Source organism: Coffea arabica, chromosome 9e (genome assembly GCF_036785885.1).
Source record: "Coffea arabica cultivar ET-39 chromosome 9e, Coffea Arabica ET-39 HiFi, whole genome shotgun sequence".
Taxonomy (NCBI): domain Eukaryota; kingdom Viridiplantae; phylum Streptophyta; class Magnoliopsida; order Gentianales; family Rubiaceae; genus Coffea; species Coffea arabica.
The window spans coordinates 40,008,276-40,035,005 of NC_092327.1; the positions used below are offsets into that span (position 1 = coordinate 40,008,276).

The 26,730-nt window shown below is 38.5% G+C and overlaps 5 protein-coding genes across 10 annotated transcripts; 2 read left to right on the plus strand and 3 right to left on the minus strand.

Annotated features, from left to right (window-relative positions):
• The first annotated feature begins 436 nt into the window (after nt 1–436).
• On the plus strand, nt 437–3,880 carry LOC113709755 (acyl carrier protein 3, mitochondrial-like). Of its 3 annotated transcripts, none has more exons than XM_072066034.1 (4): nt 437–2,357; nt 2,446–2,663; nt 2,843–2,897; nt 2,965–3,611. In XM_072066034.1, exons 1-4 carry the CDS (start codon nt 2,189–2,191, stop codon nt 3,000–3,002), a joined length of 480 nt encoding a protein of 159 aa, XP_071922135.1. In that variant the 5' UTR covers nt 437–2,188; the 3' UTR covers nt 3,003–3,611. The 3 variants fall into 3 exon arrangements, with proteins under 3 accessions (XP_071922135.1, XP_027088409.1, XP_027088407.1); XM_027232608.2 differs by having other exon boundaries at nt 2,975–3,611; XM_027232606.2 differs by lacking the exon at nt 2,843–2,897 and having other exon boundaries at nt 3,586–3,880.
• Nucleotides 3,881–4,038: 158 nt separating this feature from the next.
• On the minus strand, nt 4,039–6,486 carry LOC113709754 (uncharacterized). The gene is made up of 2 exons (XM_027232604.2): nt 6,106–6,486; nt 4,039–4,619 (listed from the first exon to the last, which is right to left on the minus strand). The coding sequence occupies exons 1-2, from the start codon at nt 6,401–6,403 to the stop codon at nt 4,264–4,266; spliced, it is 654 nt and encodes a 217-aa protein (XP_027088405.1). The 5' UTR covers nt 6,404–6,486; the 3' UTR covers nt 4,039–4,263.
• Nucleotides 6,487–8,418: 1,932 nt separating this feature from the next.
• On the minus strand, nt 8,419–13,126 carry LOC113709751 (nudix hydrolase 2). Of its 4 annotated transcripts, none has more exons than XM_027232597.2 (9): nt 12,645–13,123; nt 12,274–12,533; nt 11,530–11,595; nt 11,263–11,400; nt 9,966–10,043; nt 9,745–9,795; nt 9,602–9,636; nt 9,124–9,232; nt 8,419–8,823 (listed from the first exon to the last, which is right to left on the minus strand). In XM_027232597.2, the coding sequence occupies exons 1-9, from the start codon at nt 12,853–12,855 to the stop codon at nt 8,632–8,634; spliced, it is 1,140 nt and encodes a 379-aa protein (XP_027088398.2). In that variant the 5' UTR covers nt 12,856–13,123; the 3' UTR covers nt 8,419–8,631. The 4 variants fall into 4 exon arrangements, with proteins under 4 accessions (XP_027088398.2, XP_027088401.2, XP_027088402.2 ...); XM_027232600.2 differs by having other exon boundaries at nt 8,685–8,823; nt 9,124–9,228; nt 12,645–13,125; XM_027232601.2 differs by having other exon boundaries at nt 8,803–8,942; nt 9,124–9,228; nt 12,645–13,126.
• A 2,167-nt stretch (nt 13,127–15,293) lies between these two features.
• On the plus strand, nt 15,294–19,403 carry LOC113709753 (nuclear transcription factor Y subunit B-6-like). The gene is made up of 2 exons (XM_027232603.2): nt 15,294–15,632; nt 18,498–19,403. The coding sequence occupies exons 1-2, from the start codon at nt 15,572–15,574 to the stop codon at nt 19,235–19,237; spliced, it is 801 nt and encodes a 266-aa protein (XP_027088404.1). The 5' UTR covers nt 15,294–15,571; the 3' UTR covers nt 19,238–19,403.
• A 2,298-nt stretch (nt 19,404–21,701) lies between these two features.
• LOC113709144 (tRNA (guanine(9)-N1)-methyltransferase) lies at nt 21,702–25,665 on the minus strand. Its single transcript, XM_027231898.2, has 3 exons — nt 25,041–25,665; nt 23,181–23,540; nt 21,702–22,251 (listed from the first exon to the last, which is right to left on the minus strand). The coding sequence occupies exons 1-3, from the start codon at nt 25,443–25,445 to the stop codon at nt 22,045–22,047; spliced, it is 972 nt and encodes a 323-aa protein (XP_027087699.2). The 5' UTR covers nt 25,446–25,665; the 3' UTR covers nt 21,702–22,044.
• Nucleotides 25,666–26,730: the final 1,065 nt, after the last annotated feature.

Sequence of the window (26,730 nt, forward strand, 5' to 3'; positions counted from 1 at the left end):
TGATGGACGATCTTTAAACTATCAATTTTCTTAGGTATGAATTAAAATTTGGAGTGCTTGTCTTTTTTATTGTTTGTTTTGCTTTTTCTTTTTTCTTTTGATGGGGGAGACAATTGGGGTGAATAAGGAAGCCTTGGATTTCCTTTTTTTTTTTTTTTTGTTAATTGGATTTCCTAATTGATTGGGAACATTTGGTGTATATATATATTCCTCAATATTCAAAGAAAACACATCTAGTTATTTTTGAAGTGGAGGGAAAAAATGGAAAAGACTGTTGTAGTAAAACTTGTTAACACGTAAATGGGCCCGAAGCCATTCATTCGGCGAACGTGCAAAATCTTGGCTTCGCGGCATAATAGACTGCGCTGATTTCTCAGAGACAAAACAGCTAACATCTGCTGGGCTACATCCTCAACAGCACACTACAGGTGTATGTTCCTATATACATTTTTTTTTTCCAGATGGTTTCTGTTGCCCTTCCACCATTTTTGATTTCCAGTCTTGCTATTTACGCGTTGCACTGGCACTTCCCTTCTCCTCTTTTTGCTTTCGCCCTCTGAAATTGGCTTCAGAATTGCTGCTCCTTCGTTTTCCTTATCTATTTGATTACTCTCTATAAACAATTGCAAACAATTTGCATTCACTTGTTTGGAAAGGCTTGAAATCTTCTACCACCAGTCTATCAGTATAGTAGGAGTCTAATGTGGACATCATGGTTTTCAAGATTTGAGTTTTCATTTCCCTCTACATGTTCACTTTTCCGTCTTCCTAAATAGGACCCCAGTTGAGACCTTATACTCTTGATGATGTTCGAGGAAATTCCTTATCCAAATTGTTTTAGGATCTGCACGTTGTCTCTGTTTCTTGGTTGTGCTTGTTGGATATCTGTCTATTGGAAATGTTATGGCGCAAATTTCTTGATTTTTTTTATCGTAGCCTTGATGTTTTGAAAGCTATTCGCCTCGGTTGATTTTTGTTCACATGTTTCCTGTGTCACTCAGTAAGAGCAGATTAACATGCGATGATGCAGGGATATTTAATTGTAATTGCAGGCTACTGAAATCCTTTGTCTAAGAAATCCAAAAAGGGTTCTTTTCTGGCATTTGGCTGGGAAAATTATTTGTCTTCTTTCAGTTAGATGCTTGATATTCGCAAACTACTAGTACGAGTAGTTTAGTCTTCAATCATTTTGTGAAAGGGCCAACAGTAGTTTGCATCTTTTTTCTTTTATAAGAAAACCTTGCATCTCATTATACGTTACCTACTCCCTCAACTAAATTAGGTTGTGGGATCTGTGCTGGGCTAACTGAAGAATAGAAAGAAGTGGTCTTGCAGGATGATGGAGTGCCCTTTGCCTGGTCAAGGGAATGAACAAAAGTATGAAGTCAAATCCTGCACTTTGTGTTCAAAGGAAACTGATAAGGGAAGAGTTGATATACTATTCTTCAAAGAATATAGATTTGTCTTCTCAGAACCATGGGAGAGATACTTTCAGTAATCGCATAATTTTTAAATACTAATATCATGCTGCCATTCATAAGATCTTGTGATGATAAAGTCACAGCACAACCCATCAATTACACCATTTTCCTCTTTGACCCAAGGACATGGCAATTGTTTTTGGAGGTCATTTGTACAAGTACTTGTACTATGAAAAGCATCTAGGTCAGCTGTCCAAATGGAAAACTGCTAAAGAAATGGCTGCTGTTGTACGGTCCCTGCTTACCCAATAACAGCTGAAGCAAATCTTCGTGACTCATGAAAAAATGTTGGATGCTTAGTGGTTTACTTCCTTTGCCTTTTCATGCATGGTCTGAGATTGAGAAATTTGGTGATTTAATATTGATATCTACTGTATCCTAAACGGTCTGCTTTGACATCTATGATGATAGGCTGAAAAGTATCTCAACCTACGATCGGTTCTCTCATCTGATTCTGACTTGGTGTGAAGAATGAGGCGCATGTCGGGGAAAAAACAAAAAACCAATTGTGTATGGGAGGAGTGGGGGGATAATAGTCTTGTCATCACTTTGAGATTGCAGCATCCCTTAACTAACAGTTGAAGTGTGTTAAGTGACAGAAAATAAACATTAAGGGTAACTGACATTACTGGTATATTTTATGGGTATATGTGATGAATCCATAAGATTAGTTTTTGTGTGAACTACTTGTGTTACTTATCGTGTTAATGGTAATCCTTTTTGTTATCTTTTTCTTCGGAGAAAGAATCAGTTTTGTTTTAGGGCAAACTTACTATGGGAGAAACACCATCAGACAAAAAAGGGTGCTCTACTTCTACTATAGTAAAGATTATCGTGGAGTCCATGATAATTACTGCTATGCTACTTACTACTATAGTAAGATTTAGGAGTCCATGTGTGTTTGAACTTTGTTAATTGGCTTGATCTGAAGACTATCTGCGTCTGAAGTTTCAGTGAATGCCAGGTTGCTCAAATATGCAGAGCCTGAGAGCTTCCATTTTGAGTTATGTGAGGATCAGAGTTTCTATCAGGGAGCAGTTTTTCGCTCGAGATGTGAATGCACTAAGCAGACTCAGCATGCAACTGCATGCATGCAGCACCTCTTCCAGTTCCAGCAATGACCAAATAATGGAACGAGTGGTTTCACTGGTTAAGAAGTTTTCCAGTGTTGATGCTACAAAGGTGATTAACTCAATGCTTTCCTAGTTTATTTGTCTAATTTTTATACAAGAGATTATGTGGTAATTAAAGTAATGGTTGTTTCTAATAATGCTGATATAGTTATTTCCTAACATTAGCATTTTAAGATCTCACAAATGAAATTTTGGTCCCTTGTTTGTCATGGTTTGACTTTTATGCAGTGGAGTTTTAGAGCGAAGCCATGCATGGCATGCACAGTGAACAGATTTTGGCCAAGTAATTGAGCTATATTATTCAAGCATAATGACTGATCTGGCTAAAGAAGGTTCTCATACTTTTTTAGATCCTTGTAGGGCATGCAAAATGGAAGAGAAGGGATGATGGTGCGGGTCAATTTATAAGACGTTAGGGTCTGACTAGTCACCACTTGTGGATGGCTAGGGAAAAGAACCATCCCTGTTACGAATTGCCTGGAATACTGGGGTTCCTTACCAATTGAATCAGTATTGGAATTTAATTTGAACAGTTTGCAATGACGGAATTGTCTAACTAGATAAGATTTCACTGCCTGCTGAGACATCTGTCTCTAAGATGAAATGCTACCGATCTGCTCTTAGCTCTATTTGTTGTTTGCTTTTTCAAATCCATTAGCTGTATATGATTATTTAGGCAAAATATCGCTTGTTTGGGCCATAGGTGTCAAGTTTAGATCAAAATTAATTAAGCTTTGGGATTTCTGGAAGAGACACTCTTAGTGTTAGATTCGGTATGCAGTTGCGCACATAGTGAAAGCCACCTGCAGGGGGTTAAATTATTTGGAAAACCTAGAGTGTAACTTCTTTTTTTCCTTGCCTTCTGTCAGTAATCTTAAGCATTCCTATTTCAAATACAGCACCGCTGTTGAATTAGTGAAATGGTTAGTTGCAAGGATTTTAAACTGATGTGTTCTTCCATTAATTGTTAGGTTACTGAAACTGCTGACTTCCAGAAGGACTTGAGCCTTGACAGTCTTGACAGAGTAGAACTTGTCATGGCTTTTGAGCAAGAATTTTCTGTCGAGATACCAGATGAAGAGGCAGACAAACTTAAATGTTGTGCAGACGTAGCTAAATATATAACATCAGGAGCAGGTCATCAAAACGCAGAAGGCTCCTGATTTTGTGGGATGTAGCAATGCTTTTTCATTTTTGGCATAGACATATTAGTGATGGAGCCTTTTAAACGCTATTTATTTGGAATTCAAAATGGATTATTTTCAATTTCTGCCGTCCACCCTTCCAATTTTATATAAAGAGAACCCGTAGCTTTCGTTTATGTTGCGTCTTTTCTGATTTGTATGTGGAATATCACAGCATACTTTTTATTCGAGTTCAATTTGGACAGATTTAATTGTTTGAGTAATAAAGGGTGATAGATATATAGTCGCCAAGCAGAGATTTCCGTGGCACTTAAACTGTACAATATTCTGATTTACACCTCTCTCTCTCTCTCTCTCTCTCACACACACACACACTCACAGTTGTAAAGCCTGTGCCTGATGTGGCGCCTGCGAACAACTTCTTTACATGGTTACAAGGGAAAATATTGAAAACCGCAACTTTGTTGTGACTGAAGAAGCGCCATCAAGATAAGCTGAGGTCTATTAGTTTCCTTTCTCCTGGTAGTAGACATGTATCATGTCTTTGCTGTTCCTTGAAACATTTCTGCATGACTTTGAATGTTTAGTTGTCAAATGTATTGTTTTCACTGTGTAAGCACGGGAACCATCCTCAATGGACAGCAGTCTTATAGCCTTGTGTTTTCCTGTGAAAGCCGGACGGCAGTCGGAGTTCTTTGATAGATGGAGGACTCTAACGAGACATACTTTTTCTAGATTTGGAATTGCATGGAGATGGGAAGGGAGATCGATGAGGAAGTCTCCATATTCATCTGTGGTAGCTCGTGCGCAAGATTTTCTTGACTTCCAGCTAGTACCGCAGAAAACTGCCACGGACGCACCTGCAGCACGGCAAAGACTATATGAATCCATTCAGATCTATCCAAAACAGAAGACTGGCTTCTTAGCTTCACGCTGAGAAGGCTACAGTCCAGAAATTAAAGCTTTGAAGATGATTCCTCTAATCTTGTTAGGGCTCCATGCATGAAGATCAAGTAGCGTTACTGTCTCTGTCAGTCAGGACCCTTTACATCCCTAACCCTATCTAGTGGTGGTCTCGAAGAAGAAGACTAGCATCGGATTGATGGAGGAGCACCTAAAGAAGTTAACTAATGGCAAGCTTGGGCTGAGTTTCCATGAGATCTACAGGAGAGGTAGAGCACACTATATATTCAACCGTCAAACGAGAAATCTACTGAAATCCAACAACAATTGCTCCTAAATTTCCTTTAGCACCCAGACAAAAGTGATCCACAAAGATTGGGGCTTCACGAGAGATCATGTATTTTACCATTTCTGAAAATATGAATCTAGTTAATACGTCATTTCTAAAGAGAAAAAAAGCGTTTCAATCAGGGTTTGTCAGTTTTTTTTTTCCCTTTTTGTTGTTGTTGTTGTTTGTGGTTGGGAGAGGAGGCCAGTAGTTGAGTTATTGAATCTTGACAACGGGGATCTAAACACTTGATCCACCACTCTATCATATTCATAAGCATAATCATGTTCTACTTTGATACCATATGCATATATGACACTGAGATTCTCACACGTATTATGGACCCCCTAAAGAAAGAAAAATGTATATTAAGGAGGATTCACTTATTTTCTTTTCTGATCTGGCTCCAAAACAGATACTAATAGTACATATTGAGTTTATTGACCGAGATTAAATAAAACAATATTAAAGGGGATTAATTAGTAACTTGAGAAGCTTATTGCTACTGCAAAATAGGACTCACAAGGACACAAATGGTGCTATTAATTACATGCATCCATTAACCATTACTAGTATTAATTAAGGCAAGTTATTGATTGTTCACCGTATTTATAAACACAAGTATTAGTATTAAATTTGCCAATCCTAACGAGCCAAAGCTTAACCGACGCTTGACAATTAATAGATAGATGTCTGAAAAATAAAATAAACATTAAAAAGAAAAAGAAAATCGTTGCTCATGCGAACTTGAATGAAACAACAATATGCGAATGTACAACGAATCAAGGCCGGGCAGGCAAAGGCGTCGTCTTGGCGGACAATATGAATGTGAAGCTATGCAACAAAACCAGTCTGCCGTCAGCATGCATATCAATGCTGGTTAATGTATTATTATTTTACAGAAAACCATATCTACGTTTCAATAATGTAATTATTCCACTAATTTTATCTGATCATGTTAAAGGGGAAAAATTAAGATGCATGTACACATGTATTGTGGTGCATGATTCAATTCGGTTGTATGATAATCCAGAAAGAGCCCAGGAGATTTCATTTTATAAAAACGTAAGTTCTTGTTTATGGAGATTCAAATAACTCGTTTTCTGGTACAAAACCTGAGACGGGAGCCGGTGCGGGAAGTGGTTGGTCTAACTGGTTAGCCTGATGATGATGATCATGGATATCCGCACAGGCATGACAGAGTAGCTTGCCGCTGATGGTAACCGTGGACAGCTTCTCTTCTCCGTAACCAGCCATATGCACCAACTCGTCTCTGCTGGACAGCTCCGCGATGGGATTATCTATTGTCATGTCCTCCGATCCGCCGGCCATCACCGGAATTTCAAGAAAGGGGAGGAAAACCAAGAAAGCCATGATCATGATCGTGTCACTGCCGCGAAAATGGCTCGTCATCTTCTTTGTATTGCTCCTAAACTTTGTATCAACGCAAAGATGGACTGAAGAGACAATGAAAAGCTACCCTCCCATCCCCTCTTGGGCTTATATTTATAGAGAGCCGTTGCATGGTTCACAAGCCCTTTTCATTTGCTTATTTACTATTTTCACCCTAGTCAACTGTCCTTTATATTTCATTTCACAGTATAACTATAAGAGGAGCTTGGATCTTTTACATATACTATGTGCTTTAAAGAATTGTTATTGCTAAGTATCACTTTTTTGGGAGAAGAGTACTCAATAGTTAGTGTATTTATTACGTACACCTGCAAGCAAATTAAGTGTCCGTTACATGACATCTTCTAGAGCTAATTCAGTGTTCAACTAGCTAGTCTCTGTTAACTAGACCAAAAACTTTGAGTTGCTGCTATTTTAAGTAACATAATTACAGGGGGGAAAATCTGATAGATCGATCAAGAATTTTAGTAATTTTCTTGTGAAAATAATGAAAGAATAGATGGTGTATTTCACTGCTGGATCAATCTTTCATTATTATTTTGATAAGAATTTTAACAATTTGTTTGAAAGTTTGATTCCCCTGCGACCACCAAGTAAATCACGCAACAAACATAACTCCACAAATCGAGTACATTTTTCTTATTATATGCGTGTTGCTTTGGCATATAGGGTAAAAGTTTCCATTTATTGCTAGCTAGTGTAAATTAAAGTAGAAGAAAAGGAAACAAAAACCTTTAGAATTAGCTGCTTGCTAAGAGGATTCAACGACTACTTAAATTTATAAAGGGAAAAGGACTATTGTTCAGGAATACGAATACGTACCATATAAAGGGCAAGCTAATCTTAAATTAAATCGCGTTGGAGTGGTGGAAGGAAGGCGTTTTCTAAACTACTAACAAGGAATTTAGATTGCTAATTAAATTAGCAATGTGGATGGAAGGGTAGATTGGTCACATAGAAGGTGTAGTAGGTGAAGTTTTGGGGTACTACACAAGGTGTGGGGTGGGGGGGAAAGCTGGAGTTGTAGAGAAATGAAGAGGGTATGGTGGGAAATGAGGAAGAAGATGGGAGTTGGAAATGGAAGGTTAACTGTAAGGTTGGTAGCCTAATCTGATCGACTTGCGTATTGTTTTATCGGCAAGAAAAGCCCACGTTTACGTACGAAGTCTAAAAAGGCTAAAAACGAAAAGGGCTTCCAATTCCAATGGCGTTGGCTGACAATCGTCCATGTCGACTCTGAGTGAATTCGTCAAGCCTGCCCCCAACTATCCCATATCACCCCATCCACAATTGCACGCCTTCTCATAAATATCTCCCTAATTTATTCTTTCAATTCTTACTTACTTTACTAATTACTTGTTCTGTACACGTTCCCTTCCCAGGTTGATCAACTTACAGATGTGTATTGTAGAACAAGTAATATGATTAAAAAGAAAGAAAAAAAAGTTCATCAACTTTTACTCACTACAACCAAAAAAAAAAAAAAAAAGAGTCTGTCTGGCAAAGAATCAAAATCCATGTCAAAAGTTTTAACTTTCTCGCCAATTAATTTCAGCGAAGAAAGAAAGCGCTCCCTTGCACAGCACATCGGATTTGGGTGGAGTTGGACCAACTAAGTCAGCATCTTATTCTGAAGACTGCTCAAAAAGCTTCAGGTACTAAGCCTTGGTACGTTTGGAGATTTTCCACCAAGGAGTCAACTATCGAGCTTAATTTAAGCTCTTAAGAATTTTAATGTTTGTATTTATGGCTTGCTCAGATATTTAGTCACTTTTTTTTGTAGATAAACTCTATTGAAATTATGTTCTGATAACATCAAGCCATTATGGTGGTGGCCTTAATGAGAGTGAGCTACTTCATTTCTGTGTTGTTTCTCCCCTTTCTTTTCTGGCTTAGCCCATACGTCTTATGCAGTGATGAATTAAAAGTATTTTTTTACTCCGCCAACTAAAGCAATATCACCAAAACGAAAAACAGGAAGGTACAAGAACATGTAACGTAAATCTGCGCACAGATGATGTTGAAGCCATGTAGAACTGAAATATCTTATTCTTAGGTAAGGAAGCCATTTTTCCGCCCTCCAATGCAACAAATTGTTCTAAAACAGGACCCGACCTTCCCCATGGAAAGGCGGACTAAGAAAGAAATAGAATCAATGAAAGCCATCGTGGCATCGTACGAAGCCTAAAAATGAAAATTTTGAACCATGTACTTGGAATCATCATAACTCATTCATAATTAAGGCCCTGCTTGTTTAAGTACAGATGCGTCTTCTTCGCAGAGAGAGATGTCTCCGCAGGCACCGGGGTAAATCCAGCATATTGCCCACCCTTCTTTGCTAAACATACATCTGAAATGTCCTTGAAAAGCTGGTGCTTCTGCACAAATGGCTGAGCTGCGTATTCTTGAAACGGCATCCACTGTTGACCAAAGCAATCCAGCACAACAATTAATTATCACTTTATCGGTGCTGAGATAACTCGGGAGAATATGAGAAGTTCGAGGTCTTTCACTCAGACACGTGCAAATTAACAATTGCCTACAAAGAACTGGGAAGTTTGAGGAACGTAAATTGTCATTTCGTATTAACTATCAGGATATTCCCACAAGAACCTCACTCAACCAGACCCGCAATGTTGTCAGATTTCTTTGATTCTCCTTTAACATCCGAAACTAGCAAGGATAACTTCATTATTTCTCAAAAACTTCATCTAGCATACCTGGGCTGCCTCTATCTCTGTTTCCTGCAGTTGAATCTCAAAGGAAAGAGGCCGCAGCATGCACACAAAGAACAAGTCTGACTTGTCAAAGAATGACTCGTGGCTCTGTCTGAAAATTAAGTGGACACAAAATCCGAAGTTAAGTGGTTAGCTATGGTGTACGAGCATGGTTGCAGAGCTGAACAATGAATTCTATTTATTAAACACGGCACAGCAGCAACATGTCAAGTGCAAACCCAAAATATGTATAATTTGGCCCAAGCATGCAAACTATATTTCATTAAAATATCACTGGTGCTTCCATCAGTTTACAGTGGCTTTAATATAAGCCTTCATCTTATCCAAAACAAAATTAACAATGTACCTGAGACGAGTTCAGTAGTCATGGCAAAAGAGATAAGATTCAAGCTAGAGTAGATGTAACGACCGGATTCACAATGCATAAATGGAGATAAAAGGACTGTGCAAACACATATACCTAAACGCCAGTATTTCCACAAACTTTGCATCGACCTAAAGCAGGAGAAAAAAATAGTACAAAAATAATATCAATATCAAATCAAATGTACAATGAAAAGGTTGGCATTACTTAATCAAATAAAGTCAGCAATAATCACTTACACCTGTCTCTTCTTTAACTTCTCTAACTGCCGCAGCACTTATATCTTCCCCCTGAGTAAATAAGAAGATTTAATGAGTGTGGAAAATGCCAAAAGTAAACCTTTCATTGCTGGTATTAAATTTTTGATGAGTTCAGTTTTCATGATTATGATCATTGTTAGTATTATCAATATTTCTCTATGTTGCACAATTACAATATCAAACTTACCAGCTCCACATACCTCATCTACAACTCCTGTAGGGAATTTCCAGATGCCTGTTCCACGAAACCTTCCACTCTTCTCTTGGACAACCAACACCTAAACAAGAATTTGCAAACTGAATATTGCAATCAAATATGCACAAGGTCCGGAAAACTAAATTCCAAAGTTATCCTACAAAACATGCTGATTATTTCACTTAGAGAAGTCACCAACATTATCAGTAAATGATATGCAAGGCACTCTCCCAATTCTCAGCCCTAAACCCCTCAAAAATCAATATTTCTTCGAACCATCACAGAGACAACTTAGAAGAAAAAAGTTGACATAGAGTCCCCAAAGGAAAAAATGAAAATCAGAAAATGAGATACAACTTTGGACAGTGACAAGCATGATCATTTTTACCAGAGTGATGCTAGATTCAATTTCCCATATTCCTGCAACACCACAATCTCAAGACGATGTGCCTTTCATAGCTTAGTTCTTGGAGATTAGCAGTGAGTAACAGAAGCAACCAAGGCAAAAATGCCATCTCTGAGCATTTATTCAGAACTTTATAACATTCTCTATTGTGGAGGAAAGATGCATGTTGCAGAAAAATATTTTAAGATCCATGATTACAGCTTAATTTGGGTTTGTTTCCAGCGTTATTTTCTGCGGTACGAGGGCTGAGGGCTCATAAAACAAAAGCTTCTAAACACAATTCCAGAGCGGAAGCTGGAAGATCACTACAAGAAAATGCCCACCGAGTAAGCTAACAACTAATGAACTGAGTAGCATCTCATTACCTGCAAAAGCACATCTGCTCATACATGTGCTTATACAAGTAAACTATACTTGTACATGACTTGCATGTGTAGATACATTGACATACATTATGCATTCAGCACAAAATGAAGTTTTATTGAAGTAGAGATAATACTCCAATGCTGATTATCCTAAATACCAGCTGTAAATTGTGAAATAAATAAAGAAACTATGGAATGCCAGGACAATACAACTGTAATAGATGCACCTGTGCATGCAATAGAGAATAGATATGAGAAAATGACAAGATAGAAAAAACTTTGAGAGCATGATATTGCGCACTACCAAATGGCATAACTCACATAAGCAAGCAAGCACTCCCTACCACATTAGATAAAATTAATTGGCTTTAGCAGTTGCTGCTATGAATTGACTCCATTATGACTATCAAGTTTTGCTGAACTAGCTTCAAGAGACTGAAAACTATACACAGTAGGGACAAGAATATTAAAAGCTTGCTCAAAATAACTTTGCTAGATTAAGCGAACATGAATAATGTATAAATATGTACCTCATTCTTCTCATTCATGACAAATGCACCGATGCCAACCCGGTGCGAGGCATTTGCTGGGATAGTATTTGTAGTACTAGGAAGCCAATGGACAAGCATCAAATACTTTGGTTCTGCATGGTGGAAATAAAATCCTGCCTGAAAAGCGATATGGGAATGACAAAATCTCTCCATCATTGAGAAATTTTGGATCTATAACACCATAATGAAGGCTCGCTTGTTCTACTAACCAGATATACAAAACATTGACAATGGCAACAAACTAACCTTGACTGCAGGTTCAACAAGATTAGCAAGCTCAATAGGCAATTTGATCCAAACACCCTTCTTACCCTGCAAAGATGATAACCTGTTAACAATAAATATACAGCACAATGAGAAGTTGTAGAAAAATTACAGAAGTTGCTTAAAAGCAGGGGAATAGCCCCTCGCATAGGTGAAAAGATGAAAAGATTATTTCCGTAGCACCAAAGGGAACACTGGTGGATCAGACCAAGTGGAACAATGGGAAGTTGGGTTACAAGTATTGATATCATCCTTGCAGAAGAAGTACTTGAAGATTATGTGTCTAATCAGAAAAGGCCAGTAATCAAGTACATCAACGAATAAGATAAGCCTAAACCAACCCCCACGACCAAAGGAGAGTATCACCTATGTAATTGCCTTGTTCTCAATCAGAAAATGTGCTCTGACCCATTTTGAATCCAATCTTGAACCTTTTGCTACATCACAAATTGCCCAGGGAACTTACAAAGACGAAATTACCACGACCAAGAAAATGGTTCAAGAGAAATAAAAAGCAAAAGATTGAAGCTTTGAGATTGTAGTGGCAAGACATATAAGCATGAAGGGTGGTTGGAAAGAAGAAAAAAAAAAACAGCCAAACATGGCATCTAGAAAGGGATTCTTTAAATGAAAAAAAAAAAGCAGATATCTGATGATTGTAAAGGTTCGTAGCTTCGAGAACAATAGTTCAAAAAAGGACAAAAAATACAATGGATGGGAGTTGACCTGCAATTTCCAGTGGGAAAGGGATGCATGGAGCAAAGAAGTAAAGAGAGAGGGGTCCAAGGGCTGATCGGTGAGTTGGACAATGACACCGTCATGGTCATCGTCTTTCCCAGCTAAAATCCTGTCCAGCTTGTCCGGCGGCAATGACGAGGAAACCTCCAAAGCTGACGTGGTATTCATTGATGATAACGATCTGATTCTGGTGGTGTTGTTCTTCAAGCAGTAGCTACCTAACCTGGTGGTACCTTGGCTGAATTTCCCTGATATCATACAATGATTAACGGACTTCAAAACTTTGACCCAAAATTATCTCTGTTTTTTTTTTTAACATATAACAAGGGAGTGATATAGGAGTGCGGGGGTGAGATGACCTGGTGATGTACAGGAAGATAGATCAGTAATCCTAGTCCGAGTCCGAGCGCTACTACTTGTGATTGGGTAACTTAAGAAGGCAAGCTTTTGATGGTTAGAAAAGAAACCATAATATTTTGTTCTGGTGGGGTTGTTCTTGACGATGAAGCAGGAGGAGGAGGAGGAGGAAGAGGACGATAGTTTTGGAATTAATAATCTCGCCGCTATCATGTTGTTAATTATTATAGTAGTAGAGTAGTAAATTAGCTTTTGATTCGATAATATTTTATCATTACGCTATCTTATTTCTTGCAATTTTTTATAATGGTGAAACCGGACGGCCAATGTAAGAGCTAAGAAGTAAGAAGAAGATGAGGAAATAGGAGTTTTTGGAATTGTATGTCTGTTTGGTATCGGCAAGACGACGGCGACGTGGAAGTCTGACCTTTTCCGCCACCCAATTCACGACTACTTCCCCACTGCTTGCTTTCTACAATTCTACTTTCTAGACTAGAAAAGTAAAATGCAAATGGTACACAAACTTTGACCCTTTAGCAATTCTGGTACCTCAACTTTAGATGAAAGTAAATTTGGCACCAACATTACAATATCTAAGCATATTGGGTTCTCTTGACACGTATTTTCGAATTCGTACCGAAAAAATCATGTGCTACGAAATTGTAAAAAAGGTTTTTACGGTTATACTTCATCTAAGGATTTTCAAATTGTTTCAAGGTATTTATGTGTAACTAAATTTCATAACTTTTTTTGAACAACGTCATGATTAAATCCATAAAGGCTGGATTGAAATAAGGGTCTCAAAAAAAAATTTTTTTTTTTGAGGGCATAGAGAGAAGAGGGGGATTTCTGAGCTTTTATAATTAGCTCAATTTGGTATTTTCTTAGAATAAGTTATTTTATTCTTAAACGAGTGACTTATATTCTATTGGTCCTTAAGTAGGCCACTAGGTATGCAATTTTTTTAAAATAATTTTAAAAATTGATTATTGGGCACATAATAGCATGTGATTTTTTTCCGTTGAAGCTCGAAAAAATTTGTCAAGTGTACCAAATGTGCTTACTCATTGTAATACTAGGTACTAAATTTGCTTTCATCCAGAATTTAAGTACAAAAATTGTACAAAATGATAAAATTTGAGTACCAAAATAGCATTTTACTCTTCTTTCTACTTCAGTTATTTAATTTTCTTCCCCCCCCCCCCGCCTCCCCCTTTTCCGGGGTAACTGCTCTGTTCAAATTATTATCAGAGAGGTCTCTATGTTTTGAAAAATTACAAACCAACCCACATTGCCCAATCGACTCTGAAGTCTGAAAGGCTTCAACAACAACAACAACAACTACCGCCTGTATGTGTTATAACTGCAGCGACAAAAAAAAGGAAAAACAGCTTAGAGAAGCAAACAAGAAGATGGACCGACCACAATTATAATTCTTCTCCCCAGCCCCCCAAAAAAGGCTTCAGAATACGTTCCTTTCTGAAAGAAAAATCACTTATAAATTTCATTTTATTATTATTTTTAATAAAGTCTCTCCTAAATGTTCTTAATGAAAGTTCTATGTTTCTTTTAGAGGTTTCTAGTGAGAATTTTCTTTTTCTCATAGAGGTTTTTAGCGAGAATTTTCTAATTTTTTCTTATTTTGTTGTTATATCTAAATTTATTTCAGATTTAGTTGTCAAATCTGAAATTTTATTGGGATATTGAATCTATTCCGTCAGATGTAATCATCATCATTAGAGTTTAAAGCGTTGATTAGCAAAATTTGCGATTGCAACATGTATGATTTATCTTGTTAGAAGACAAATTGACAATTTCTTATACTTTTAGATCTGTTCAAAATATTTCAGATCCATTATATCTATTAAAGTGCACATCTATTATTTCTAGTGTATGTTAATCTGCCATTAAGACAACCATATAAATCAAATCGTACTGGACGATTTTTAGCAATTCATTAATAAAATTCAGGGGCAAAAGATCTGAATAACTCTCAAACTATAGAGTTAGTCAACTCTTAATCCTTTAACTATTAGGTCACGGACTCATCACATGATTAATTTTTAAAGGACAAATTTTGCAATTCACTGATTACGTTCATACCAAAAGTAAAGAATGACTAACTCCAACCTCCTCTTTGTGGATTTGGGTTTGCAAAACGTGAAAATCTAAGTGGGTTTTGTAATTAAAGGTCAATGACCCCGGCCCTTTAATAAATGAATGAATCATTAGTGCTCATGTGATGAGGCAACTGTAATCGCCAATCAACCACGAGCGAGCAAGATAATGGGCGCTGATCGAAAGCAGGTTTGACAGCCCGACGACCGATAAATGACCTCTCTCTATGGACTATGCATGCATGAGCATGAGCATGAGATGACCTGGATGCTTACTGCTACTGGTGTCTGGCTCCGAGTGAAGGAAGGCGGAAGCCCCATTTCATCCCCACTCCCCAGGCTCGAAAAGTTGAATTGGAATTGGAAATATAAGCATAAGCTGCTGAAAATGAAAACAAAAGCAGTTAACACAGGCAGGCCTGCTTAGCTAAGCTTTTCTCCTGGCGGTCAAATGCACCCAGTGCTGGCCAACTGTGAAGAAGCCCCTCCTCTCCTCTGTCTGTTGCTAATCCTACCGGCGAATACAAACGTCTCGTCCACCACGCCTCGATGCCACGTGGAGCATCCCTTTCCTCTCTTGCTCACCATTATAAATAAAAGCCACTTGCCATCTGCAGATCACCATCTTCTTCCACCAACTAGCACTCTTGCTACTCCTCTAACTTCTCCATCCATCCACATATATATATATATATATATAGACACACACACACACACGTATTCATACCGCAGATCAAAATTCTTGTGTTCTTTGTGTGTGTGTGAAATAAAGTCCTACAACAAAGACACAGAAAAGGGTACTGGGAGATCTGATGGAACTTGGAGGAAATGGAGGCTTCACTGGGTACCGCAGGTTCCCCCAACCAAACTCCGGTAAAGAACTAGCTACTAAAAGATATCGAATTTTTATATTCTGAATAAAAATGCTGCATTGACAATTTCTTTTTCTTTCCTCACCTCAGATTGAGCCAACTAAACGCACGGCTTTCTTTAGGCAACATCACACTATTACTTCATGCACATGATTTGATCCCCCCGTTTTTTTTTCTACATTTTTGTTTCATTTTATATACTATATACTTAGATATGGTTTTGGGTTTTTCTTATATATTACACACCGACAAACAAGAAGAAGGATTAAGGAAGCATCTTTGATTCTGAAATTGAAAGGACATGAGAGCAAGTTTAGCCGTATCCCATTCCCATGGGGTGCCGTCAATGTTCATTTGCATCCGCATATACAGCAATAGTATCTATATGTTCCACAGTTCTAGTCTTCAACTACTGTTTTTTAAGTAAGATATAGCAGCCTCGACTGTCTCTGAGATTACTCTCTTGTCCGTGCATCACTTTAATTGCTCTTCCTGTCGAACCGTATACACATAGCTCCCTAGCTAGCTAATTCATGTACTAATAAATCAGGACAGGCTCCTAACAATTCAACTAATACATCTCACTTTTCCCCAACCTGTTCATAGCATGGAATGGTGTGGGGTATGTAGCTCATTTTAGTATAATGATAGATCAGCGGGCGTTCCAACCCCCGGTTCTATGTATACACTACCAGTGTATGGAGTCGGGAATCTGGAGACGCATTATTATAATTGATGTTATTAAGTACACACGAAAGAGAGGTAGGAGAAAAAGCAACAAAAAAAACTACAGAGTCTCTCGATCACAGAAAAGAAAGGAACTTCTGTTCCGGCCGGGGTACACTATATGACTCTGCAGAGCTGCAAATATGCGATTGGAGCTGATGTATTCATTTGTCAAAAAGGGCAAAGGGGACACAAGTGGCATGCATGCAGTAGTGTTTGATATTCATCTCTCCTTAATAAAACGAACACTTGTCACTCATGCACTCTCCTGCGCGACTTATAATATCTTCCCGACTCCATTTTGTATCCCTGTTAGTGTTGAGTTAGGTTCCATTTTCTGGCATTCCATTTGGCCTGCAGTCCGGGGGACATCTTCACTAACAACAGCAAGTAGGAATTGAATATACTTTTAATGCTTCTGGATTCCTAGCGGTTGAACTCTAGTCGTCTATGGACAGACTCTGACCCTAATCATCTGCATATATATATATATATGTGTGTGTGTGTATATATATATATGATCGGTCCTGATGTGTAGTAGTACTGCTGCTTGGACAATCCCGGTGTATGTTGTTTCTTTGTTAGTCAGGATTAAAACTTTAAACCTCAAATTTAACGTACAACACAACACTGATGATATGCATCATATACAAGTACTTTCTGCACGCATGCCTTTTAAATTTAACTACATTCGACAAGAATCTGTGTCTACTGCAATTTTTTCAGCATTCATATTAGTACTTGTCTTTCTAGGAGGAGGAGTGGTAGTAAGTTTTTTTTTTTTTTTTGGCAAAATTTAAGCTTTCTGATCATCAGTAATTAAACCGCTCCTAGTTTAAAATACTAGCTAGATGCAATGCTTTCATGTCATGTTAAAAGGTCCTACTGGCTTAGCCATGAGTACTGGAAGTCTGAAACTCTGGGAGTCTCTGGCTACTTACGGCTTTGTCTGGAGTAGTAAAGTAAATGGTGGTGACTGTGTTAAATAGACGGAGGATTATGTGTAGATACGAGACAAAAGATTGATGACGGCAACTTGAAACTGGAACCGCTCCTGTTACGTCGTCGTCTTCGTCGTTGTCGTTGTATGGAACCTGGACGGTTTCCTCCTCCGAGAACTTTTTAACTTTTTTTTGAGTAAGGTTAAAAATACAAATGGAGTCACAAATGTTCCAAGACTCTCCTCTCCTCTGAATTTTTTGTCGTTGATGCTGCTTGGCCCAAATACCACGTGCTCTTTTAGTTTCATTTCCTTTATACTTATAATTTTGACTTAAGATGTCATTTTTCTTGGTTTTATTAATTTTTATCATTAACTTCTCTGCCGGTGACTGTTGATCGATCACACTCAAAACGAGTCTAAAATCAAACAAATATTTCTTTTCAAAAAAATGAAAAAAAAATTAATAAAAAGGAGAAAATTATGGGCATGGTTATTCATGATCTTATTAGTATATACGAGTACTACACAGAATATAGTAGAACCATACTACGTAGTGTTCATTAACTAGAGATTAACGTGATGATACTGGTAATTTTGAGGTGTTAATTTTGAGGCGTGGAAAAGAAACCACAAAAGAAAGAGAGAGAGAGACGATTGAGGAGCCCCTCGGGGTCAGCTCAACCGGTGAACCCATGGGATATTCTTCGTGGTGGCACAGGTTCAAGTCTGGCTTCACATATTGCCTGGGTGCTCTTGGGGTGCGGGGTACACAGGTGCAGAGGGATTAATCGAGCCCCTTATGAATTGACCCAAACACCCTCGGTTGACCAAAAAAAAAAAAGAGAGACGATTGATGATGCTGTTCATGATTTAATAAGGCCACAACACAAGCGTCTAACTTATGGAAGTAGTATATATGTATATATGATTTAGAAATTATTTAGTAGCAAGCAATATTTATTAATTTGCAGCTGAAGACTAATTACTTTAGCACTCTAATCCAACCTTTGATTACATGAAGGAAGGAAGGAAGGAGCGCCAAAGGATCATTTTTGGAGTGCAAATATATCTTTTACTTTACTACTACTAGTACACCTTAATTGAAAGTTTTTTTTTTAAATAAATTTTTATTGTTCTTTTTTTTAAAAAAAAAATATATTAATTAAGAATATGGTCAATTGGCGTATGCATACCCAGGGATGACGAGAGCAGCAGAGATAAGCATGGGACTGCCATCAAAAACAAGCCATAATACTCCACCATCGTCCTCGTCCTCGTCCCCTGCCGCCGCTGCTGATCATACGATGATGGACGGTGAATGCACGGTCCGGGAGCAAGACAGGTTCATGCCAATAGCTAACGTGATCAGAATCATGCGTAAGATCCTTCCCCCACATGCTAAGATCTCCGATGATGCCAAGGAAACTATCCAGGAATGTGTATCGGAGTACATTAGCTTCATCACCGGAGAAGCCAATGAGCGTTGCCAGCGCGAGCAGCGAAAGACTATCACTGCTGAGGACGTGCTTTGGGCCATGAGTAAGCTTGGCTTCGATGACTACATTGAGCCTCTAACCCTATATCTCCACCGCTTTCGTGAGTTCGACGGCGGTGAGCGTGGCTCTCTAAGGGCCGCTCATGATCTTGCAGTGGGGAAGAGGGCAAATATTGATCATCTAGCTGCAGCTGCTGGCTTCGGATTAGGAGGCGGAGGCTTTGCAACCTATCCCCCGCCTCATTTTCACTTGCCTCATCACCCTCCTTTAGTCGCTGCTGGCTTCTTCACCACCGCTGCTGTTCCATTTCACATGAACGGGTTTCTCAAAGATCCATCCTCAACCGGAGGGGGCCAAGCAACTTCTTCCCAGGCTACTGCTGCTGTGGTGGCTAATGACGGTGGTCATCAAGAACAAGCATTTGACAACTGCAAGGAGTAGTACGTACTAATAATGCAGGTAATTAATAATTGATCAGCGGCTGGCTGCATGGTGATGGGGTGGTGATCATAATTATTTTGGATCTTGTTGTGTATGTGGTATCTATCAATTGACATTAATTTGTTGTTCTACTTTGTGTTATTAATCTATCTAGTTCAATGCAGGCACTGTTATGTTATGTTATGTTGTTTTGGCAAAATTTGGTCCGTCTAACCTCTTCGCTTTTCAATGGAATATTCGAAATGGTGGAGTGGAAGTGAACTTGTAATAGGATGTTTATTTTAATCACCTTTTTTGCATTCACACGGATCATCCATGAAAACAGACGAGCATAAACTGTTGCTTGAGTAATACTTAGCAGTTTCAGTTCGGTTCATTAGTCAAACTAGGGCTTGTCTTTGGAAATTTAATATAAGAAATTTATATGATCGAAATGATTAACCTAAGTGTCCAAATTTCTTCAAGGAAAAATGGCCATATTTATTTATTTATTGGGAAAGACAGAGTTCCATCCCTCCAAACTTGATAAATCTAAATAAATAAATTGGTATTTAGTGTGTATTCGAGTACACAAAATCTTAACGAGTGTACACAAAATTATATATATTGCATGTTGCAAACAATTCTTGATATTTTCGAGTTTAAATGTTTCGTTAAACGACCACGAATTGCGGGGTTCGGATCAATTTGCTCATTACATTAACGAAACTTCTGTGAGCTCAAACAAGCATGAATCCTCAATAATATTGGTAAAAGGGATAATTAATTGCAGAAACCTCCCCTGAGGTTTTTGCAATTACTAACACTCATCCCCTTGTAATTTAGACAATAGCATTTAGCATCCCTGAACTTAAGGTTTGTGTTGCAGATTTATTAGTCAACGCCAGAAAAGTTATAATTAAAATTTTTTTTTAAGAAGTGAGATGAAAAATTTGTACCACATTTGCCCTTCATGCTGCTTGCCAAGTTATATTATTAATTAACAGAAGAAGAATGACAAAATCAGCGTTTACTAGATTTGTGATGCATACATAGTAGTAGGCCCGCGCTGGGTGGTCTGCTGGTGGAAGGACGCCCCTTGGTTGAGCTCCACCTGGGTTCGATCCCGAGCAGCCACCCAGCTGTTAAATTCTTCAGCATCGGTCGGGCCCGCTCTGCTGGGGCGCTGTGGGACTAGTCGGGTGTAGGCCCGGATACCCCAGTGATGACAAAAAAAAAAAAAAAAAAAAAAAAAAAACATAGTAGTAGGCTGCATGAATCCGTGCTCTAACAAAGACACGAGTTTAATTTACTGCATGAATCATTTGCCCCGTTCGAATGTGTCCCTCCCAGTTAGGTAAATTAATCGAAGATGACCATAGCAGAGTTTGCTTCCTCCATGTCTATCTTGGAATAGCCAGTTCACATTAATATAAATTAATATCTTTGGCACTAAAAATTAAAAAAGAAGAAAGAAGAATAAAGAACGGGTCTTATCCCACCCCCCCATTCATTCATGTGTGTCAGGATTTACATAAAATGAGCAATAGCGAACCCTTTTGTTTGGACTTTGGAGGAGCTATCAAAGTCATGTTCGTTTGAATGGAGAAGTTAAGGTGTTGGAGAATGTTGCGGACATGGACTGGTCAAGCAGACAAAGAGGTTGCTCATGGGGCCATTGCACGTGTAAGGATGTTTGCCCAGATCAATTGCATTCAGGCTTCAAGACTAAAATTGTACTATACTCTATCTGTTCTTCAAATTTTGTTCTCTCAATCTAGAGGAGGTTGAGAAGCAGTACCAGGGTGAACGAGAGGAGGTTTTGAAATAGAAATGATTTGGGTAGATATATTTGTACAAGTTCTCTTTATACTTATTTTAGTAGAAACTCCATAATTGCTTGCTGGCATTTCTCTCTGCAGTTATATAAAATTAGACTTAAATTGACTGGTTTAAAAAACATAATATAGAAACATGTACGCCGTTTGCTCCCCTCAATTGGCACCATTCCTTAGTTTTGCTTACAATGGCTAATAATGCTAAAACTCACAGGTAATTTAGTTTGATTAATCACTCAATTTGTTGACAAAAAATAATTTTTCTATTCCAAAATTCTTTCATTATGTTTTGCAATTAATTAGGGTATAAAAGTAAAATCGTACAATTTATTATTAGTAATAGGTCAAATTTCCTCCTAGGGGAGGTCAGTGCAATTTTAGAAATCATAGGGGAGGTGAGTGCTAGTATCAGAAACCTCTAGGGAGAGGTTTCTGGAATTATCCCTTGGTAAAACTGGCTCATTGAAAGCTCTAAAGTAGTATATCACATGCTTTGGGCCAACTCTTCGTACATTAGACATTTGCAAAAAATATGACCATAACGCTGGAGTATTTCTCTTGCAGTTGCTCATGTCAGCCAAAATAATAAAATGGTACGAATAGATTGACTAGACAGAAAGAAAGCCAAATGAGAGAGAGTTCAGAAGTTTGCAGCTTCAAAAGAAACTTTAAGTAAAAGTGAATTCTTAACAAGAAAGAATTCAACTAAAGAATTATGTATCTGTTAATCGACTTGATATCCTTCATCTGCCAGCCAAGCAAAGTTGCTTGTGCCTTAGATATCCATTAATTATCTCAACTGAGCACCTCAACCATGACATTTAAACCTATTCAAGCAAATCAGGGGGGGAAAAAAAAGAAAGAGAAAAGACAGTAAGGAGATTCTGCCTGCGGTAAGCTTCATTTGACCGCAAAACTTTCTTCCTTGAATAAATACAAGTATTTTTGAACAGCAAAGAAGAATCTGATGCAAAACTACCTCCCGCATGGTTAAGGCCCTTGAGTTTCAATGCACTGCCTTTTCATCTCCAGCTCATCTCCCTCACCATCAACCTCCTCTTCTGTATCATGTTCATTGTCTTCTGACCCAGTCCCACATCTTTTTCTTTGAGGAATCACCTGGAAGAATGAAGCCTTCCAATCCCCTGTTTCCAGGTACTTGAGGAGTATCTCTACCACCTGATTTACAGTGAGGACCTGCGCTCAGGTAGTGAGAAGCATTATTTTACAAGACACATGGAACATTTTACATTTTGAGACAACTTCAAAGTGATTTCTTATAGTAAGTGCCCAAACATTACCCTCCTGAAAAGTGGTCAATTATCCCATATCACTAATACAAAGCTGAAAAAGACAGAACTCTTCCACCCAATGATATACAAAAACACTTTACTAACTGAGAAGCATCCAGCAATCAAGGGGAAGTTGTGTAGCATATCTCGCGACATTACCACAGAATCTTTCTCGAGAATAAAGTACTATAATTTATACTACCAAGTCATCATAAACAATATCAAAATCCCAAATGCAGAGAAGGCAACATATTGTTTAAAAACCAAGGCTTCTATACATATAAGTGGAGTTGCATGTGGTCAAAATGCAGATACACAAAAAAGACTCTACTTGGCAGCATCAAAATCCTTTCTCCAACATCCCCATTCCCACAGTGGTACATCCCCATTCCCATAGTGATACTGAGTCTGTTAGGGATATCTATCTCTGGTGAACAAACTAAAGCCACTAAGAATTCCTTAGATTCCTAAAAAGGCAGCACATTGAGGTAGAAGAAACCAGGAATACAAAGTAGCATAGGTGACAACAGTATGTCTGGCTCATGCTATTCTTGAGCACGATTCTAACGAAACACAACTATGATGCAACACACTCCATGTAGTTATTATACGAAGGCAACTAATACGGTTAGGATAACAATGTGGAGGTCCAGCAAAATCTCTCATCAAAATGCGCATCTTCATCCGGAAAGTAAGTCCAACATGTTCTCATACTAAAATAAATAAACATACAAATCATGATGAGAAATTTTTCTTAAGGTTAACCAGCAAAATGTTATTCCTGATGTCCAGTAATGAATTCCTGTTGGAATAAAATAAGCAAATTGGATATACCTGAGAACTAGACATCTTAAGGTAATTCCCTATAGGGAGCTTCGCTGTCTGAATGCCCTGATCTTTTGCTTTCTTCAAGGTTATCCCTTTCCACCGATTCCGGTCTACCATTCCACCAATAATATATACTTTCTTTGGATCGAGGTCATCTAGTTCGGTTTCTGAGTCAGCTGTGAGGTACACCAGGTTATCCTTCTGATGTTGGAAAGCTTCAACATATGGGCGACTCTCCTTATTGATTACCCACTTCTCATATCCTGGGAGCCTTTGCAGTTGGCTCTGCATTTCTCCTTGACAGCCAGTCAACCAAAGATGGGCAGGACATGGACATCTTCCATTTACAGCATAACAGTACATAATCTGCAAAAAGACAAATCCATTATTACCTTGTTCATATTAAGTTTATTAGCCTCTCTGCAGTTGACCAGAAATTGGAACTTAACCCATAGAAGTGTCTAGGAATTCCATCGCAGGATTATGGCAAGTAAAAAGATGCTCCAAAAGCGTAAAGACCAAAGCCTTTCTTAATTGAGTTAAGTTGTTCAGAGATAAGCAAAAACTGAAACCTAGCCCGGAACATGCATTGGCAGACAAAATCTGGTTATGAAGAAATCCATGCCATACACGTATATTTGCCAATCTCGAGCACACCAAATATTTTTCTGTTCCACTTTTTCCTCTTAAGATCACTCCATAAGTCCAAGTTAATTTATTTAAAATGCACTCAACTAAGGCTACAGGATAAGCAAAAGAATTAATCATAATTCAGCACAGAGAATGGGTCTGAGGAGAAAAGTAAGTGAGCTGCAAAATAGGAGAACTGGAACAATACTACATGGAACAGTCAGATTCTAGCAAATACCATTAGGAAGTGTTGCGTTTAAAAAATGAGAAGGAATTAGTTGGCCTCGGCATAAGGTGAAGGATTCTTCTCTTTCTAATTAGCAGGTGTATATCATGGAAAAAGCATTAATCACAATAGTAAAGGCCCTTGAAAGGAAATGGAGATGACATTTTGAACCTGCACGAGGTTCAAAGACTCTGATTAAGCAGCAATGGGTGTTGTTGGCATACCAAATGTGCTCCCTTCTCCCTCAACAGAGAGAAACGGAGAAACTTCATAAGAAAACAAGCATCAACATAATTTGGATGTATAGAATTCATTTTAGAAGAACATTTGGCAACCTCTCTAACCATTGACAAGAGCTGTAATATCGCTTGTATTGTGCTCGCGGTTGTGCATTGAAATCAGAATAATACGTCATTCATAGTCCATTCTCAAAGTCAACGCAAATCAGAGTTCATATGAGATACGACATGCTCGGTCAATTTCTAAAGAATGCTCAAGTTTTCTCCCTCTCATTCTCAAGGTGGGGGAGAGAGAGAGAGAGAGAGGGGGGGGGGGGGGGGGGGGGGGGAGGAGAAGAAGAAGTGAATGCTTACCTTGAATAGCCAAAGCTTGCCAAGTAACAAGGTGATTTATGTTAACCAAGGGAAAGGACAGGAATGAAAAAGAGAGAACAGGTGATACTGGATAGAGTTGGAAGCATGGGCTAGCTATCATGGATTTCCATTTCCTGCATCTCATGATACATACAGAATCGTGTATGAATCAATAAAGAAGCAAAGAAAGGGCCAATGGATTTCCAGATGCCGAATACATAACAGAAAGCACCAAGACTTGTCTTTTGCTAACTCCATAAGTTTGACAATTGGGGATGAAACTATATTTTCTAGTTTGAAGTGGTGAAGTGCAGGCAAAGACTTGTAACATAAACAAAATCCAACATTAATCTATCCCCTGAAGAATAATAAAAGGAAACGAAATCACGGGGAAAGTTACAAGTAAGAAATAGGGACCTGTTGAACGAGGCTGTTGAGTTGAGCAGGATTCATGAGATGGGAAAACTCGAGATCAATAACGATATTCTGGCCATTGACTCTGGCATTATTCAGCCTCTCTAACTTGCTCTCTTTCTCCTCGCACCGCTTCTCCATCCTCTCTTTTCTTAACCCCTTTCTGGACTCAATGAGCTTCTGCCTCTCCTCTTCGCTCCCTAAGCTCCCAAGTTTCTCTTCCCACTCCCTTTTCTTGCGTTCAGCTTCCCTCTTCTTGTGTTCCTTTATCATCGCCTTCTTCTCCGCCTTCTTTGCCTCCCACCTTTGCTGCTTCAACAACTTCTTCCGGGCATTCTTCGACAGCGGCTCTGGGGACTCCACGGGGCCTGCGTTATGGTCGGGTTGCTGCGGAGACTCAGACTCCATTGGAGGATCAAACCAAGCTCGCTTACCCAGCCAGCTTAAAGCCAGCCTAATGCGCTCAACACAGGAGGAGGCTCTTTACGACGACGTACTTATCAGCGTTCAATTACAGGCGATCTCCGCCTTGAATTCCATCCATGGGATGGGACTCCAAAATTTGCCCCATTTAGGTTTGGTTTGGACTTTCGACCCAAATGGTGGCAACTTTCATACTGTCTTGGCCCAAAGTGGGACATATTACTGATATGAAAGCATGGGCTCTATCTATGTTCACTTTCTTTGGTTCTCTCTCTTTTTTTTTTTTTTTTTTTTTATATAATATTACGTGCTGAAGTTGAGATTGTGGTTTACAGGTAGACAATTTCATACGGATAGTAACATTTAGCAATGTGAAAAAGAGGTGCATGTGATGGGATAAGAAGGGCTAAGTCCACACTCCATTTTAGCTAAATATTTCATACTGCTAAATAGCTGCTGCACTCAAGTTGCCTTGCAATAGAGGGCAGGACAAGACAACCATTTCGTTACAATTCTTTTATGGCCAGTTTGTCAGTTAATGGTAGAAAAAAGAAATCTTAATTTATACGAGAAAAGAAAGGGTATGAAAAAAGAGAACATGTTTTAATTTTGTTTGAAGGTGACGAAAAATGAATTTGAATATAAATATCATTAAAATGTTTATATAGAATCATTCAAGAAGGTAAAAGTTGATATTTTCAAAAAATTACTCCAACTTTTCATTCAAATTCGGCGCATGTATGTATGAATTTCAGTATATATATATATATATATATATATTTTTTATCAATACAGGAGTGTCCGAGTCAATTTTTACGGGCTCGAATTTCAGTAATTTCAGTATGAATTTCAGTATATAGTTGGCAGAAAACATTCTGACACGCACAAGTACCTATGAGAGGGTTCACAAGTGTGGGGGGATAATCAGTTGAAACGGGGTACACTTGGACATGGCAACGTAACTAAGAGGAAAATCAGTTGGAGGATAATCGGACAAAAAAAAGTAAAAATGGGGGATGAACAGAAGGGAATACGAGGAAGAGAAAGAAACGGTTAGCTGAAACTGTTTTGAGTATATGGAACATGGATGGATGGATGGATGATGGTGCTGAAGTCAAGAATGAGGAGGACAGGACACAGTGACAGACCCTCTTCTCAAAATCCCCTTTTTTTTTTTTGGGATAATTTCACAAACCTCCTCTGAGGTTTCTGACACTTGCACTGAGACCCCTCCAAGTTTTAAAAATTTCACCTAGCTCCCTTTCTTTTC